Consider the following 19,363-nt stretch of genomic DNA (forward strand, 5'->3'; position numbering starts at 1 on the left):
TCATTATCTTTCTATAAGTGGCCTTACATACTTCTAAATTGATTTTGAAAGGATTGTCAAACCTCTTTCAGAGTGGCCATAAAATTTAGTGGTACCCTAATTTATGTGTAGCTACTTTTTGAATAATGATCTCCTGCTGTTGATACTTTACTGCACTTGACAGTTATTTTGTGCACCCACCACAGGTCTGTTCCTGAGCACGCCACTTTTTCTTGTGAGCATTAAAACCTTCCACATTGCTTCTATTCAGTGATTTAAGTCCCAGTCATAAATAGTTTTAATCGATTTTCCGTCACAGCAGTGCAGGTCTTTGCTTCAGCCGCAGGTCAGAAGGTGTACGAGCCTTTCACAGTAGGTGCAGTGGTCCAGTCGACACCTCAGTCCTCACAGAGAGGATGGCAGAATTTTCTCCATGGCCCGATAAGGGCCGTGCAGAGCCTGACACCAGGGGAAAGGGGAGAGGCTGCGGTGGGGGGGGGGGGGGGATGCTGGGCGGACAGACCGCCCCCAGATCAGCTGCAGCAGCTCCTCTAGAGTGAGCACATTCATCCAGACACATTGTAAAGTCATCAGCATCCTCAAAGCAACGGAGGTGACTCACAGCTACTGCAGTTAGAGATACAAACTAAATTTTCCACCCACTTTTTAACTGTGATTTTTTTTTAATTTTTTATTTCCTTATTGGTATTTTTGGCATCAGAAAAAGATCTTCAGAAAGTATGAGTCCCAATTAATCAAAAAAAGATGTATTCTATGTGTTCAGATTTAATTTAGGCAGGACTCTAAGCATGGGGATGTTTTCTCTCCCACTGTGCTGATTTTCATCTAGCGTCTTCTGTCAATGTGAACCGTTTGAAAACTTCTGGTCTGTAAAAGCCCCCGCAGCATAATCTAAAGTTCCTCTGCTGTCCTTCCTTCTGCTGTGTACAGTCCAAAGAATTTTTACAGGAAGATTCACCACTCTCGTGATGCATTATCAACACTCCCGAAAGTCATCATATCATTGATAAAGGTTATGTATAACAGCATTGTTATTAACAGCCTGAGTATATGAACTGTATTTGGCCTTGGGAGTTTTTGAGGAACTTTCTGCTGACACTACCATTAGAATCCATTGTGACCAGTATGATATGATACTGCTCTTCACAAAGACAAGAAAAATATACTTTTATTACAGGAGTGTTTGATTCAGGTGAAATGTCACTTTAATATTAAGGTTGGATAACTTTCTTTAAAAATGTAAACTTTCATTTGGTCTCGTAGTAAATATCATCCAGATCATTGTCTGAACTCGACAGTGTAGATATATATATAGTATACAAGTAGATATATATATTTATATATTTGTCATTACTTACAGTCAGTTTCACTTCATTAAGTTGGCATTACTGAAACTACAAAGCTCTCATTTCTGGCTATTAAATATATGGCTACAAGCTGGTTAGCTCAGTTTACAGGATATAACTTGTACATTTGTAAGCTTTAGAAGTGCTGCTAGTTTGGTTTTGCTAATTTGAGATAGAGCGAGGCTAACTGTTCCCCCATTTCCTGTATTTTTTTTGGCTAACCCGGGTTATTGGCGGCTGTCCTTGGCTTCATATTTATCCTACAAACACAAGATTGGTGTCAATCTCTTCATCGAATTCTTGGCAAATAAACACGAGTATAGCAAAGTATACAAGTATAGCAAAGCCTCTAATACACATGCACAGGTGTGTCTTGTGTTGTCTCCAGAGTATGCTGTTAAACCAGCTCTGTGTGCAGTTGTAGTTTTTTTTTTTTTTTTTTTTTCCTCAATCAAAGTTGGTGTAGGTGTTTTGCATTGTGTGTTTTTGGCTTGTGTTTGTATGTGTGTGGGGAGAGGAGGAGTTCATGGGTCCAGTGTGTGCAGAGGCAGCCACAGGTGTGAATGCCGTGTGACCGAGGTCAAGGAGGGTAAAGTGAGAGTGTTCAGCTGTCTGCTTGGATCACTGTGAAAGAGGAGTATGTTGGGAAGGTACCAAGGAACTGTGCATGTTGAGCCTAGCAACAAACTTCGTTAGCAACACAGCTTTCAGTGTGCGTGTTTGTTTGTATGGATTTTTTTATTGGTAATTTGAGGTATTAGAGTTATTAGTAATTAGAGCTACAGGGATATATCCTTTTGTTCCAACTAGATGGGTTCAAACTCACCAGGATACTTATCACATCTGAAAACATCTTTATTTATTTCTTCTTTTTTTTTTTTTTTAAAGTGTATAGTATTGCTTCATTTCGCAATAGTGCAAAATTCAACATTTTAAAGTCAATCATAAATAACAAACATAAATAAACAATTATCACCACATTAAACACAAACAAAAAAAAGCTACAGTCACATTGAAATTGCACAAATGGATTTAAGATAAGTTGAGCAACCTTTTTATGTACATTTCGATCCACAGATTGGAGGTCAAAACCGCGTGTGGCTTTGAGCGCTTTTGTCTCAAAGTCTGTCCCTGACTCATATCGACTTTACAGGTTAACAACATTTCTATAAGGCCATCACAGCTCCAAATCTATTGGGTCCGCTCTTACACATAAATGAAACCTAAGGAAGTTTTAGATAAACGGAACCAGATCAACAAAATCCTTCAAAATAAGGAGAAAAGGCAACTTCTCAGAAGTTTGGAATGGCATCACTGCACGACACATGAACTGAACTGAACTCAGGTACTGAGTCAAAAAGACAGTAATATTTGTGGTTAATAAACAGGTTTTGTTTTTTTTTTCCTAGTTGGATCCATTTCAACAATGAGGTAATAAGCACCAAGTGTCAACAACATTACTCATTAGTGTCAAGTGTTGTCATATTGAAGGTAAACTAGTATTTACTGCTTTAATGTAATGTTAAGCTGTCATGTGTGAAAAGGATTAGATCCGCCTCCATGTCTTTTTAAAGATAATAGACATTTAAAGACAATGTAGTCTTTCATTGGCTGGTCAACAGTTCAGCAAGCGGCTAAAGCCGTTTTTACAAATGTAGCGGACAGAAGGTACAGCGTCACGTGAGATCATGCTTGTGGCAGTGAAGAAACATGAAGAAAAGAAAATAAATGCTGCATCTCAAAATGCAACAATCAGTCCTCTTAACCAGGAGAAGCTCCAAATGCGCACATATTCAACGGCGACCTCTCTCCCACTACGACATTCTCTTTGTCATTCCCATCGACGATATGCACTTCACACATCTCAATAAATATATTTAAAACACTCTTAAATCGGCATAGGTTGGATCGGTTTCCTTCTCTCTGCATCTTTAAAACATAATATATTAGAATTTATACATTTTTATAAATACATATAGTTCAACATAATTCTCTGTTTGTATAAAAAAAAAGAAAAGAAAAAAAAAAGAAAGGATCTAAGCTCATGTACAGTTCAGGGGTCCTAGCTTTTCTACATTGTTGGTGTCCATGCTCTCTTGCAGTGCGAGAAGGGTTTTATAACATTGCCTGTTACTGCCACCTAGTGTGACACAGCAGCACTACGACATTGTTTTAACCATGTTGGGAGCCAATACGTAGACATGCGTGGTACAACCAGTAAAAAGCTACATTCCAAAAGTAAATTCATTCACTTTCTCTTTTTTTTTTTTTTTTTTACACATTATTGCAAAAAAACTCATCAAAGAAATCCCTTGCAGAGGACGACGACATCAAACCAAAAACATTTACATCACACGTGACAGAATTAAGGGTCCACCATGTTTCACGATAAGTGTGTCAAACACTGGAGTGGTGGGAAAGAAGTGGGATTTGAGGAGAGACGGTTCACACATCTCACATGATATCGTTGAGCTCTTGACGGGAGTGGGAACTGGTATCGGTATGGTGGAGTTGTACAGAAGAGTTTCAGGCATCCTGGTCCGATACAGTGCAGCCCAGAAGTAATGGCAGCATGGTTTGTAACAGGAAGATGCAGATTGTTACAGTAAATTACAAAATAATTCTTAAAAAGGATAATTAGTCAAATTATTTACCGAAAAATATATAACCTCAATTTCATGTCACCCAACAGCATTACTGCAACAGCTTATTTTTACAAAAGCTATCTGAAGCTACAACTGCACTTTGAATTTGAAATCTCTTGATTTTTCAAGATTTATCTTGATTTGAAATCATTACTAATGTTGTATTTTTTTTTTTATTATTATTTTTTTTTAAACTATAATTGAAAAATGTTCGCCAAGACTGACAAATTCTGAAGTGTACCGGGCCAGGAGCCTCGTTCCCACCGTTCGCCCTTCTCTTCTCCACCCCTCCATACGTCTACCTGTCCCCTCCCATCACTCGTCCTACTTGCCGTCTCAAACGGAGCAGTTGCGTCTCTTCCCAGAGCCAGTCTGGGCTGTAGCAGCAGAGGCTGAGGTCAGCCAAACGGTGACCCCGTGTCAAAGGCTGGTGGAGGACACCGAGAGGGTGGGTGAGGAGGGCGGCGGGAAGTTGAGAAGCTCCAGCACTGCCACGCCCACACTGCTGCGCCGTGTGAACATGCAGGAGGCAGCGACCCATTTGTTGCTGCGTGGGTTGTACTTTTCAATGGAGTTAAGGCTGGAGCTGCCATCGTTACCTCCCACGGCATATAACCAGCCATCCATAGCCACCAGGTCGTGAGTGCTCCTGGGAGGGGGGGATATCAAATTCAGTAACTAAGTTTTGCATGTATTATTTGTACCGCCATATTTTTAATACGCCATATAAGGATTGATTTCTCGTTTTCTTATCTGGAAGGAAAAATTATCGATGCAATTTATTTAACCGGCACCTGTTCATTTACAATGGATCCAGTGTGATCTACAACATAAACATTATCAATGATTGTGTCCAAAAACTGAAAGATGACAAAAGACATTTTGAGAAGTGAAGTGGCTTATTGACAGAATAAACACTGCCATATTGTGATTACAAAAAAATACTCAATTTCAATTTCCAAAGGTTCCAATCATGATCATGATATAATGAGATTATTATTATGAGAAAGTTATTCTACAATACTTTGAAATGGGCACATGTATATGAAGTGGCTTCATAGGAGTGATAGATTAGTGGTCTGTGCAGTGTGATGTTTTGGTCTGTAAATGGAGCCTCTCAGCAACTGGATAAGAAAAGTGCTCAAAGCCACACAGCTGATTAATGTCATGGGTTATTTATGGAGCTGCACAGTCAACTGCTGTCACGTTTTCCTGCTCCTACAATACAGTGGGTACGGAAAGTATTCCGACCCCTTTAAATTTTTCACTCTTTGTTTCATTGCAGCCATTTGCTAAAATCAAAAAAGTTCATTTTATTTCTCATTAATGTACACTCAGCACCCCATCTTGACAGAAAAAAACAGAAATGTAGAAATTTGTGCAAATTTATTAAAAAAGAAAAACTGAAATATCACATGGTCATAAGTATTCAGACCCTTTGCTGTGACACTCATATTTAACTCACATGCTGTCCATTTCTTCTGATCCTCCTTGAGATGGTTCTACTCCTTCATTGGAGTCCAGCTGTGTTTAATTAAACTGATTAGACTTGATTAGGAAAGGCACACACCTGTCTATATAAGACCTTACAGCTCACAGTGCATGTCAGAGCAAATGAGAATCATGAGGTCGAAGGAACTGTCCAAGGAGCTCAGAGACAGAATTGTGGCAAGGCACAGATCTGGCCAAGGTTACAAAATCATTTCTGCAGCACTCAAGGTTCCTAAGAGCACAGTGGCCTCCATAATCCTTAAATGGAAGAAGTTTGGGACGACCAGAACTCTTCCTAGACCCGGCCGTCCAGCCAAACTGAGCAATCGTGGGAGAAGAGCCTTGGTGAGAGAGGTGAAGAAGAACCCAAAGATCACTGTGGCTGAGCTCCAGAGATGCAGTAGGGAGATAGGAGAAAGTTCCACAAAGTCAACTATCACTGCAGCCCTCCACCAGTCGGGGCTTTATGGCAGAGTGGCCCGACGGAAGCCTCTCCTCAGTGCAAGACATATGAAAGCCCGCATAGAGTTTGCCAAAAAAACACATGAAGGACTCCCAGACTATGAGAAATAAGATTCTCTGGTCTGATGAGACCAAGATTGAACTTTTTGGCGTTAATTCTAAGCGGTATGTGTGGAGAAAACCAGGCACTGCTCATTACCTGCCCAATACAATCCCAACAGTGAAACATGGTGGTGGCAGCATCATGCTATGGGGGTGTTTTTCAGCTGCAGGGACAGGACGACTGGTTGCAATTGAAGGAAAGATGAATGCGGCCAAGTACAGAGATATCCTGGAAGAAAACCTCTTCCAGAGTGCTCTGGATCTCAGACTGGGCCGAAGGTTCACCTTCCAACAAGACAATGACCCTAAGCACACAGCTAAAATAACAAAGGAGTGGCTTCGGAACAACTCTGTGACCATTCTTGACTGGCCCAGCCAGAGCCCTGACCTAAACCCAATTGAGCATCTCTGGAGAGACCTGAAAATGGCTGTCCACCAACGTTCACCATCCAACCTGACGGAACTGGAGAGGATCTGCAAGGAAGAATGGCAGAGGATCCCCAAATCCAGGTGTGAAAAGCTTGTTGCATCATTCCCAAGAAGACTCATGGCTGTACTAGCTCAAAAGGGTGCTTCTACTCAATACTGAGCAAAGGGTCTGAATACTTATGACCATGTGATATTTCAGTTTTTCTTTTTTAATAAATTTGCACAAATTTCTACATTTCTGTTTTTTTCTGTCAAGATGGGGTGCTGAGTGTACATTAATGAGAAATAAAATGAACTTTTTTGATTTTAGCAAATGGCTGCAATGAAACAAAGAGTGAAAAATGTAAAGGGGTCTGAATACTTTCCGTACCCACTGTATATATGTATACATACATACATACATATACACATATATATACACACATATATATATATATACACACACACACACACACACACACACATATATATACATATACATATATATGTGTGTGTGTGTGTGTGTGTGTGTGTGTGTGCGTGCATGTCTCTGAACCATGGGAACAAGTGGATCTTGCTGATGTTATAACAAACTCGAAGACCGCTTCATCTCTAAATCTTCCCTCCGTGATGCAGATTTTGTAACAGCACAATGCTGCGAGTGTGTGCATGCGCGACTGCTTTGATAAAACGCTTGCAATACAAGTTTCAGCTTTCATCCTCTAAGTAAACATTCACTCTTCTGGAAAATAGGTCATTTGATGTTTATGCCTTAAGAAGGTTTAGGCCGTTAAGAAGACACCCAAATGCCCCAAATCACTCGTCTTGAAGAGTAAAGAATTTCCACAGAGAAAAATAAGCGCAGCATGGCTAGCCTTTTGACAAGCTCCATAGAGATGACGCTACAGGATTTTTTTTTTTTTTGCTTTTCAAACAAGCTGACTTAACTTCAGAAAAACTAAAGTGGAAGATAAAGACCAACCAAGCTCATTTCCTCTGCAAGGTGTCATGTTTGTGAGAGCTGGACCGTGTTTAAAAAAGCCACCTCAGTATGTCATTTGAATTGAACCGCTGCTAATTGAAGGTTAGAAGTGGGTCACCCTGAAGCCTCAGTTGGCTGAGGTGTCTCATTCAATTACATTTTTTGGATCCATCCCAGGTCGTTTATCATCTCCTCACCTATCTTTGCTCTTCCTATCTCTTAAGTGTATAGTGTCATGTAAAAACAAACCCACAAAAGTCGAAACATTTGCTGTAAAAGAACCAGTTCTCTTTAAAATATGGCCAGTAGACTCTGTGAAAACCCCTATACAGATTGTAGTAGAGATCTGTTTACTGATAGAAATTATAAAATTGTTATTGTAGCAGCGTAACCACATATTCTCGACTATTTGAATATTGTTAATCTCTGCCTTTGTTATTTTAAAAGTAGAAATGCATTTGGCTACAGGTTGCTTTTGCACTCGTTCTGGTGACTCTTATCTCAACAAGTGGGTCTTCCAGATTAAGCATTCATCTCTGCAGAGCTCAGATCTGTTCAATTCATGTCAAAAGTGAGTTGTGATCATCTCGTGTTCCGACATCATTTACTGTGCGCAGGGTTAACTTACCTTCTTTCCTTATGACAGTAAGACAGCTTTGAAAGTCACTGGACCTGCACCTGTCTGTTCTGGTTACACTAGTATGAATTCTGGCTAACCTGCGTATGTTCATGGGGGCAACTCCTTCCCAGGTGTTGGTCTTGGGGTTGAACCGCTCTACTGAGTTCAGGCAGCTGGTGCCGTCATTGCCCCCTGCGACGTACAGCATGCCGTCCAGCACGGCCACCCCTGCACTGCTGCGCCGACTCAGCATGTTGGCGATGGCTGTCCATGTGTTGCTCTGTTCAGTCAATCGAGAGCGCGAGCATTGGTCACATGTTTATACTGTAGATCCGTCCGTAGTGTATGGATTTGGTCTACAACATTCAGTCGATATAAACCTGGCAACAGATGAGTTATTCTGATGATAAATTTAACAGCAGTTTACCTGCGGGTCATATTTCTCCACTGTTGCGAGATGTGAGGAGCTGTCATAACCTCCCACTGCGTACAAGCTGCCATCTGGAAGGGAAAAGGGAGTAAACACAGACAATGTAAATGTTAGCAGTTAAATATCGAGGTGGTAACTCCCTCTCGATTTCAGATGTTAAAATGTAGACGGTGTAATGTAAACACAGAGTAATACAGCTTGTTTACAGTATAATGTTTTCCTACCCAGAGTTGCCACTCGAACATATCTCCTACGGGTGCTCATGGCAGCAATTGAGGTCCATGTACTGGTCAGAGGGTCGTAACGCTCCGCACTGAAAGAAGAGAAAGACATTTACAGTAATTACACTGCAAGGCTGCAATTTCGATAAAACCTCTGATGCATGTTGCAGAAAAAAGCATTACGACAAAAAAAAAAAAAAAAAAAAAAAAATGATGCGACAAGATACAACAGTGAGGATAATTTAGCTTCGAATAATCGAGATGTGCAGCATTTACCAGCAAGATGTCAGTCTGTGTGTACCTATTGAGACAGGAAGCTCCGTCATAGCCTCCAGCAGCGTACAGCAGGCCGTGCAGGACAGCTACACCCAAACAACTCCGTCGTGTTCCCATGGAAACCTCAGGCTGCCAGGAGTTAGTGATGGGGTCGTAGGACTCCACGGTAGCGAGGTCTGAAGTGCCATCATACCTGAGGAGATGTGGATAGAAATGACTCGAGGTGTCAGCATGTTGCCGTGAGTCTGAATAACTATGCAGAGCACGGTAAACGTTTACGTTAAAAAGGCATTTTTCATAGAGCAAAGCAGTGAACATTTCATCAGGAGAACAAGGATGTTTGTTTGTTTTTTAACGTATACATTATTGACATATTCTGCCTGCAGAAGCTTATAACCCGGGTTAGCCAAAAATAATACAGGAAATGGGGGAACAGTTAGCCTCGCTCTATCTCGAATTAACAAAACCAAACCAGCAGCACTTCTAAAGCTTACAAATGTACAAGTTATATCCTGTAAACTAAGCTAACCAGCTTGTAGCCATATATTTAATAGCCAGAAATGAGAGCTTTGTAGTTTCAGTAATGCCAACTTAATGAAGTGAAACTGACTGTAAGTAATGACAAATATATATATACACACTTATCACACAATGTAATGTTTGAGTAAAAGATTATTTCGCTAAAACAAACTAAAGTTAGCTTGTTTTGGGTCTGAGCTCAACACTACGGTTATCATCACTCACCCTCCAACAGCATACAGTCTGTTCCCGATGGCCGCCACGCCCACCCGTGCCCGCCGAGTGGACATGGATGCCACCATGTGCCAGCGATCCGTCCTGGTGTCATACGCCTCGCAGTCTCCGTGGATGGCAAACAGGCTGCCACCACCTGAGACACAAAGAAACAAACATACCGTATGGAGGGGGAAAAGACTTTAATGTCCGGCAGAAATGCAAATGTTGTAAGAGTCATATTGATTTTAGTCAACTATTCCAGTACTTTTCACAATTTTCAGGGTTTGATACATATCGAAAATCAAACGCGTTTATGGTCAGTCTGATCGGCCTCGCTGGAAGGCGGAGTGAAAAGCCGGCTGCTGTGGAGAGGAGCGAGATGCAATATCACAGCTGGCCAATCACAACGTGGGTAAAAGTGGGTTTGAATGTCACGTTGCTGGTTTTAGAAAGTTACCGCGAATAGTCGACAGTCACCCTCTGGCTGATGTTAGAAAGATGTGCGGGAGTTTCCAATACTGTCTGACCATCCCACTTAAAAAAAAATACTAAAGTTTGAACACTTAATTAGTAACATCGGGAGCTATCGATGATTGACACGTGGTCTAAGTGTACCCTAATGGGTACCTTCAGGGGCACACTGACCAACGGCGAAGAGCACGGGGCTGGCGCCCTCACAGCGTCGCGGGCGCGTCCGGCTGTTGCTCAGGACTCCCCTCTGCTCAGGCATCAGGTGGTACTTGAGAGCCTCGATCAGCAGGTCCTTGCACTCCGAGTGATGACGCACCAGCAGCTCGGTGTCCACGTTGCTCATCAGAAAATCTCGCCTCAACAGGGGCAGCCGCACGCACTTCATCAGCTGATGGGGGCGGAGGGAGGGAGGGAGGGAGGGAAAGAGGGAGGGCAGGTGGTGAGTTGAGTTGAAGGGGAATGGAGAAATTTGGATTGATGCGTTTCAAAGAGTCAAACAAACAAAAACAAAAAAAAAACATGTTTTCAAAAAATCTTCTCAAATGAGACAACAACAACAACAACAACAACAACAACAACAACAACAAAAAAGACTCATACCCAAGGTACATGTTGCCTGCGTCCGTCGATATCATGTTTCACCCAACTCAACACAGCCCGGTACACTTCCTCTTCAGATGGCACGTTGAGATTGTCACTGGATATCAAATCCAGGACCTGGACACAAACAGACAGGCAGAGTCATTTTATTCCATTATTTTAAAGAGCATCTCTCTAAAATTTGAAATCACAGCGCCTTTAATTCAACTTTCACCACCAAAAATCTCTCGTAGAGAAGCTTTTGCTTCTGAAAAAATATGTGAAAGTGAAAGCTGGACCAAAAGTGTCAACACTCGAAGTAAATTGAGGCATTGTTAGTTCCTGTAGGTTGTACCCCACTTCTTCTGCTGAACTGTTGCCTCCTCTCTCTCTCCTATCTCTCCCCTCTCTCTCTCTCTCTCTCTCTCTCTCTCTCTCTCTCCTCTCTCTCTGCTGAGCTTGATTTGTCTGCTTCCTTTCAAAATGAAACTTAAATACTGTAGAATCAATCAAGTCCAAATTAAACGTAACTTTTACAAGGCACATGCATCCTATAAAGACTTGTGTGTTATATTACAATCTGTGTGTGTAGCTGTGCTGTATTTAAGTTGCCACTGTTTGTGTGTGTGTGTGTGTGTGTGTGTGTGTGTGTGTGTGTGTGTGTGTGTGTGTGTTATCTGTGGCACATGCTGCAGTCTGAGTGGATGGCTGGCACAGTTCCCAGCTCAAGCCAAAGCTGGCAGGGCTGAGAGGGACCTGAGCAGCCAGCTGCTGCTGCTGCTGCTACTGCTGCCATTACTGCTGCTACTGTTGTTGCTGCTGTTGTTTCTGCTGCTATTACTGCTGCTACTGTTGTTGCTACTACTGCTGCTGCTGCTACTACTGCTGCTACTGTTGTTACTGCTGCTATTACTACCACTACCACCACTACTACTACTACTACTACTGCTACCACCACCACTACTACTACTACTACTGCTGCTGCTGCTGCTGCTGCTGTCTGGCCCGGCCAGATCAGGGCAGCAGTTAACTGCCTCCCAGGAACAGTTTCCACTAATCCACAGTCACACAGAAAGACTGTTGTTGCTGTTGCCCCACCCTGCAGTCCCTCTTTCCTCTGCCTGCACACACTGCATCACATTAACAAAAGTGCGTATGTGTGTAGAGGAAATGGAAAGTGTAGTATGAGGGACGTATGAATGACAAGGGTTTCGGAGTTGTCAAGATGCTCAAGATGTCTTGATACGCTGCTCAAAGTAATTAGGATGCATTCAGCCTGTGTTGTCTTCATAATATCATGCATGTGTTAGTGAAACATCGCCAAAGCGGCCTAGTCATAATCCTGTCACGCCGTGCCACTTCCTTCACAGAACATGGGAAGAAATATGGAGCATATTTCACAGCTCTGTGAGCTCAGAGTGCTTTTAGAGCAGCCAGTACATAAATCCAGATCTGGTGCAGATTCATGGCAGGCACAGAACAGCTGCAGACAGAACGGGGCAGGAAGCCAAAGGAAAGAGAGAGATAGAAGAACAGAAATGAAGAAAAAATTGTCTATTTTTAATCTTCCTTTATGCAGCTTAAATTTCCCTGTTTTAATGCAGATCCAGTCTCGGGGCTCTGAAGGCCAGAGACTCGGTGTTGTACTCTGATGGAGCCCCATCACTTAAGTGCTGTGGGAACTGTTCTTTAGAGGAGTGAGAGGATAATGGGAAAGTGATGCTGGCAGCTGTTTGTTACTTCTTTTCACTGCCCTTTAAATTCGTTGTCACCTGGCATGGCTCAACAAGCGTCTGTTGAAAAAGAGGCCATTTTAAGTGAGAATAGGCATTTTTCTCTTTTATTCAGACACTAAAGTGAACACCCTCCAACACACGACAAATACAACTTACCAGTGCTGGGCTTTTAGATGTAGTCTGATATTGTGAGGCCAATGTAAAAAAGGAAATGTATAACACAATGCAACCTTAGAGATAAAAACAAAAAAAAAACCATTAAAAAAATGTTTATTATTATTTATTTTTTTTAAACATTAAAACGTAATCTGTGAATTGTGCATTTTATCGTTCAGGAATATTCACATTTACTGTACGATGAAATATCAGCACAAGTGTGTATAAATTCGAATAATTGCAATCAAAAGCATGTTTTAAAAACATAACGTCAGACTCGTGACTCGTGCACTACGGGCTCTAATCTTGTGTGTTGATTTGGGGTTTAGTTAAAGTTAAGCTCACTGACTGTCCCTTTACGGTTTCTTTAACCTTTATTCAACCTCTGTATTTTTTTTAGAGGAGTTTACACAGAACTTTCTGCTGAGAAACAGCAACCTTTTGAAAAACTCACTTCCCCTTCACGTGTTTCCACTAGAATAATCAGGGTCTAAACTAAGACCAAGAACCAAGAAGTTGCTGCTTGAACAGTTTGCACTTTTGGAAGTTTCAGCACATTTTGAGATGAACCCTGCATTGCTAGCATTATTTAGAGTTTTACACCCTGTATGTCTGAAAACCTGCAAACATCTTGTTTTGCTTGCACGTTGCCCGGCAATAATCAGGATGGAGCAGCCTCAGAGATTTTTTTTGGGCTTTGTTGCCCATTTTTGCAGAAGACAACATTAAGAGGGAATTTGAGACCATGGCGATTTCAATGTTCCAGCGGATTACTTTGCTTAATCTTTCCTGCTGTGAAAACACATTTTAAGTTTCTAGACATTTTGAGAATAATGCCTTTTTTTTTTTTTTAAATCCCTGCTCTCCACACTCATTCACACCAAGATGCAAACAGGTCAACCACAGTCTGATCAGCTGGCTGCTGAGCAGCTCAAATGAGCAGTGCTATTTATCTCATCTAATGGCACTCAGGCACTTTATCCTGCCAATTTTGGAGCCAAACTAGCAACTAGCATCGTTTGCTGGGATAAGCTGTGGCCTCCCGTGACCCTGTAAAAGTCTAAGCTAAATTTCCCCCAAAAACCTTTGTCTGAAATTGGTAACAGTAAAATAATAGAACATTATTGAAATCTCAGAGGAGTAAATAGTGTTGTTAGCTCATATGTTGGCTCTATAAACAGCACAGCATTAGTGAAAAATGTCATTGGCTTTGCCTAATTACCACTTCCAGGGGAGGAACCACAGTGTTGCCACTGCTGAGCACTAAGTGATCGTCTGTTGATGTGCCAGTTAAAGTAGTCCATGACCTCGGTGGAGTGATAAAACACTAAGAGACAGTGATTGATGCAACAAGCAGGGAGACAAGAGAGGTCTTCTAATGAATGTTAAAAACACAACGTCATGCCCACGGCCACGTCCCTCCCTCTCTGTGGTAAAAACAAAACATGACTGGTTTGGACACTTGCAGCGGTGTTCATATTAGTGGAAAAAGTTGATCAACAATATGCAGGAAGAAAATGAAATGCTTTACAGTTTGCATAATTGTCAGCATTCTGGTGGATAAATTGAACTGTAATTGAACAGTAAGGAACAAGTTGTTAATAACTAGTCAATGACTATTTGTCATGAATTTATAATAAAGTAATATGACTCAGACCAGTTGCCATGAAGTCATCCAAGACGAGGCCAAACCAGGGAATGTCGACTGGGCAGTTGCTTTCATGTGCTGTCTGAATGTAACAATACTGCCAAGTTAATGGTAATCAAATTACCAGTATGACTGACAGAGGACACTATTTCCCGAAGATAGATTTGCCAATAATTGTTTATTTCCCCTTGTGATTATACCAACAATACAACTTTCTCTATAAGCAGCGGTCTCTAGAGGACACAGCAGGAGACAGAAAAAGCATGTCGCCTACCTGTTTCAGTGGCAGCAACATGAACTCCTCCGTCTTGGACACCTCCACAAAGTGCTGCAGGACATACTTGTGTGCTGACTTAAGCAGGTCGCTGCAGGAGTGAGTGTCAGCGAAGCCTCGGATGCCCAGGCAGTTGGAGGGGTCCAGCTGGCTGAGGAGGAACTTGCAGCAGGCATCCCGCACCCCGTTGAGCTGCAACAGGCTCGCTGCCGGGAGCAACGTCTAGGAAGAGAACAGTTACAGGTGGAAATGAACCGAGTCTTTTGTGTGTTTTTGTGCTCGATAGAGGTCGACTTACAATGTCTAATTTAACAACAGTGTTAAATGTGACGAATGTGAAAACTTCTAGCCTACCTGCACGTTGCCTTCCCCGACCACGATCTCTGCTGTGTACGCGTACTGGACCAGCTGCTCCAAAGCCTGAGAATCGATGTCATGAAGGGTCACGTGGGTCTGCCGACTCTCTGACATCTCATCTGCACGACCGCACAGAAAGAAAGCCGATACATTTTTTGAAAAAGTCATAACCAGTAAAAGTCTGGCTGATAAAGTTGCATCCCTGTTCAGTCATGCTGACACATGGCATCTTCTAATGTATACAGCGCCGCTGCCGAATGTCAGCACAGCCCATTCGTTGCTGTCCATTTAATTAAGTTTGTGTGAAGTGTGCGAGGTTTTTGAAATTCCTGAATCTCTCGCCCACCCTGGTTCCTGCAGAACTACGTCAGGATGTCCACACATCATCAGTCAAATCTTTTACTAGAAGAACTCACAAACACATTTACCGATCTGTTCTGTTAAAATGGGATAATTAGTGACTGGGTCAGATGAGAGGAAGCAGCTGAATCTCCAAACAACTGACTGTCTGGAGACACATTGTACCCTGATAAAGGTCTAGTGTCAGGAGGAAATCTGAGATTCGTACACCTCAACTGACCAACTGTGCCCCAGACAGTAATAGAGGGAAGGAAGGAAACGATGATGTTGAAAGGATGAAGCGGTGTTTACTGCGCGCGCACGTACGCACGCACGCACGCACGCACGCACGCACACACACACACACACACACACACGCACACACACACACGTTGTCGTGGCATCAGACTCAAAAGACAGACAATAATTATGTGCAGTTTGATGTTAGAGTTTAAAATATCTAAACCATGCCACATGCTGATCCTCATGGATTTCAAGCATAAAAACATGACAGGAAGCAAACATAGGCAGTGTGCTTAGCATTAAATCAGAAAAGTGGGCTGAACCTACTGGTAAACATAGCATGGAAGTAGGGGCTGCAGGATGCCAGCACCACTTTGTGCGCCTTAATTTCTTTGTTGGAGACATGGAGCACAATGTCACACAGCAGGGCGCGCTGTCGCATCCTGTTCATGGACACGAAGGAGTCGTGGTAGTGGCGCTTTGAGTTGTGCGAGATGCTGTGTCCATCGCGGTTGAGCAGCTGCATGCCCCCCTCCATCATGGTGCCTGAAGTGGCGGTCGTGGGCTCGTGCCTGGGCCGCACTCTGGGCAACTGAAACGTGACCAAAAAAAAACATTTTAATGTCAGTTAATACCGATGTCATTATACAGTAAAAAAAATCTTGTTTTGTCATCGGTCTTAAGAGCTTAGTATATCTGCAGAGTGGCAAATGTTATGACAGGTGTCCTGAGCAATCATTGTGCCTATTGTTACAGTTATAGTATCCATCCTGTCAGCTACGACAGGAAGCCCTACCAGCCTGACAGAAATCTGAGTACAATTACAAAGTGCAATAGGACGGCTGGCCTGATTATTTGACGTTCAGCGTCAAGACTCATTAGATCTCACTACGACAATTAGAGTTTAAAAAATGAACATTATTAGTTCAATTTGAATCAAATCAGTGCAGGCTATTCATCCATTAGACTGTCTTGATTTATCTGACTGTGATTTCTCCAGACTACCAACTTTAATTGCAGCAGTAGCTGTGAACTCCACCCCACCCCACCCTGCTCTTGAATGGAGAACACACTTTAAAATGTTGCATAACCATCATCACACATTATAAACATTATGTTTTAGTCTAATAAATATTTTGTGTGCGCCAAGAAGCGACTGGATGAAGCAACCCAGTCGGGAACAACATTAGAAAAACACAAGCTGAAGACAGACTACAGGAATTTTAATGAAATATGCTGAATTTGATGCAGTGACAGCTTCCACAGGTCCAGAAAAATACATGAGCAGAAGTTGACTGGATGGAGGGAGGGAGGGACACACCCTCAAAAATATGACCTTAATTCAAAACAATTATGTTCCAGCTGTGGGTGCGGCCTGTAGCTAAATATAGAAGCAGACCCAACAAACCTACACCACCCAGACTCTGTCCATCAGGTCTCCAAGGTAGATGACCTGAAACAAACTCCAGTCCTGAACTTACCTAACACTGTATGCCATACATAACGGATACACACCACACTCGGACACAAACGCTTTCGGACATTTCATGCACTGAACAAATACACACTCACACCATCTACATTTATTTTATTATGGTCTATTTATTTATTCTCCTTTTCTGTTTTCCTGTTAACCTGTCTGGAAATTGAAAATCTATAAGAGAAAACGTAAAAAAAAGAAAGGGGTTGACTGGTTTTGAAAGTTGTCTTGTAGCGCAAGGGACATCAAACTCCTCCAGTGGAGGGCCAACACAATAAAAATGTGTTGTTGTTAATATCCTTAACTTGGGAAATAAACATAATTACTACCTCATGTAGCTAGCCATTTGAGCGAGTGTTTACCACAGTGGGGCGTAAACATCCCGAGACAGAAAAATCGCACCCTCAAGTGATGCTTTTTTTTCCGTATTAAATTCATTCTTTGTGTCTTTGTAAATATAAAGAGAGGTTTGTGTGAAAATAACACGGCTAGAACAAATATGCAACCAGCAGATTCTCATCAGAAGAGAACATTGACGTGTTTAAAGTCCAAAAAGTGCAATTCTCCAGGCTGAAACACAACAACATTATATTGATCCTGATGAAGTTTAGTTTCACATATTAAAAACACAGTTCACTGAGTATCTAAGCATCTGAACGACGCTGGCATCTGCTCTGAGGCACTCTTGTGCCTTTCAACTAAAAACTCTCCGCTGTCCCAATGTGAACCATCTCAAATGTCATCACAGCTGCCAGGCGACTAGCTCATTTTCCAAAACACAATAGACCATAAAAACACACCAGCCATGTTCCTCCAGGAGGGAACAATCTGCTCACATGCACAGGGGAATTACAAGAGACAATGCTGCAGACTGAGGCATGGATACACAGGAGGTAGAGACAGATGTGACATCACAATTGCTACAGTAAAAAAAAAAAAAAACTAACAGGAGTAAAGCACTTGTCCTGTCCATCCCTGTCTTGTCTCCTCTATCCTGTCTCTGGCTCCAACCCTTGGATGCCAGCCACACAAAGGCTCCTTAACAAACAGTGCATGCACAATATTGTTGGACGCGCAAATGTTTCAGGACAGAAAAGATGTGTGTCTATCCAGACATCAGCCTCCTCGTGTGATGAGAGGAAACCCCAACCCCCACTCCATCTATTCTGAATTACAGCATCTATCAGCTGCAGCACAGACTGAATGTGTAATGTCTCTACCGGTGGCGGAGTTGCGGTTGTCCTCGGACACAGCGTCTTCCACGAAGGGACGGCAGATAAATCAACAGCTGTCGCAGTCAGACTGGTTTAAAATTGGTACCATCGTCTGTCCAGCTGTCCATATTCTGACTCAACCATACGAAATGTGAAGAAAGCCTCTGTTTTGTTCTGTATGCAGTTGACGTCAATGCAAAAAAAAAAAAACCTGCATGAAAGCTGACATCGGTTTGTTAAGGTGGAGCTGTAACTGCTCCACCTTAAGCGGGGACGCTGCCTCTGCTGTTGAAATATAACACCGTGTGAAGGAAGCGACACACGTGAGACCAAACTGGAGGACATTTCTTCTGAGCAAATTACAATAGGAGACAGTGAAATGTATTTATTTTTCCACGTAACATAATACGACCTTAAGCAGCCGCCTTTTGTCTGGTCTGACTCCGGAAGTGCGTTCGATACATCCGCCTCTGCTCCCACGAGAGGCGGAGCTTTTCATAAAAGCGCTGTGATTGGTCAGAACCCCACGTCGGTTAGCCCGGACAACAAAATCAAACAAACAGCCACCGACTGATGAACTCCGTGTTCAATAACGCGTAAATCCTGATTTCTCCAATTTAAAGATGGCATATAAGTGGAAATCATGCATTTAGCATTCTATTAATGAAATAAAATAAACGTCAGTCACATTTGATTGTATCTTTGTGGACTAGCCAGCTAATCTTAACGCCGAGCATTAAAAAAAAAAAAACTAAAAGCAGACAGGTCTCACCACCGGCCGTCGTCGGTGTCGATGTGACAGCAACGATTTCTTCTTGTTTGTAAGCTTGCCCAGCTTTGTGGTTGTGTATTGAAGTGGTAAAATAAAAAAGGGGAACGGTTCCTCTCGAGGTCCTCTGCTTCCTGTGTCTCGTGAATGTGGCGGATCATTTAATTTAAACCTCACGTGCAGCATCAAAACACCGCTTGTTCTTGTGCGCGCAGCTTTGACAGTAAAATTTCGAGGATGACGTGAACGCCCGGCCGGCTTTTTATTATTCTTGTTTGATTGTGCGTTTACTCTAAGTAATTTAGTTTGGTTTCACTAAAATATCAACACCTAAGCCAATATATATATATTCTGTGTCGGAGCCAAATAATAATTCCCCT

At 42.3% G+C, this 19,363-nt stretch overlaps 1 protein-coding gene across 3 annotated transcripts; it reads right to left on the reverse strand.

The window, feature by feature from the left end:
- Nucleotides 1-1,738: 1,738 nt before the first annotated feature.
- klhl17 (kelch-like family member 17) lies at nt 1,739-19,195 on the reverse strand. 3 transcript variants are annotated; one of them, XM_069140748.1, is made up of 12 exons: nt 18,987-19,195; nt 15,848-16,112; nt 14,936-15,057; nt 14,582-14,803; nt 10,789-10,905; nt 10,345-10,576; nt 9,727-9,871; nt 9,008-9,175; nt 8,710-8,798; nt 8,483-8,556; nt 8,154-8,335; nt 1,739-4,640 (listed from the first exon to the last, which is right to left on the reverse strand). In XM_069140748.1, the coding sequence occupies exons 1-12, from the start codon at nt 19,167-19,169 to the stop codon at nt 4,412-4,414; spliced, it is 2,028 nt and encodes a 675-aa protein (XP_068996849.1). In that variant the 5' UTR covers nt 19,170-19,195; the 3' UTR covers nt 1,739-4,411. The 3 variants fall into 3 exon arrangements, with proteins under 3 accessions (XP_068996849.1, XP_068996851.1, XP_068996850.1); XM_069140750.1 differs by lacking the exon at nt 18,987-19,195 and adding an exon at nt 18,221-18,367 and having other exon boundaries at nt 1,740-4,640; XM_069140749.1 differs by having other exon boundaries at nt 1,741-4,640; nt 10,363-10,576; nt 18,987-19,194.
- Between the last annotated feature and the right edge of the window lie 168 nt (nt 19,196-19,363).

Source organism: Embiotoca jacksoni, unplaced genomic scaffold (assembly GCF_022577435.1).
Source record: "Embiotoca jacksoni isolate LCO1_2020_lvr unplaced genomic scaffold, fEmbJac1.0.p SCAF_9, whole genome shotgun sequence".
Lineage (NCBI taxonomy): Eukaryota > Metazoa > Chordata > Actinopteri > Embiotocidae > Embiotoca > Embiotoca jacksoni.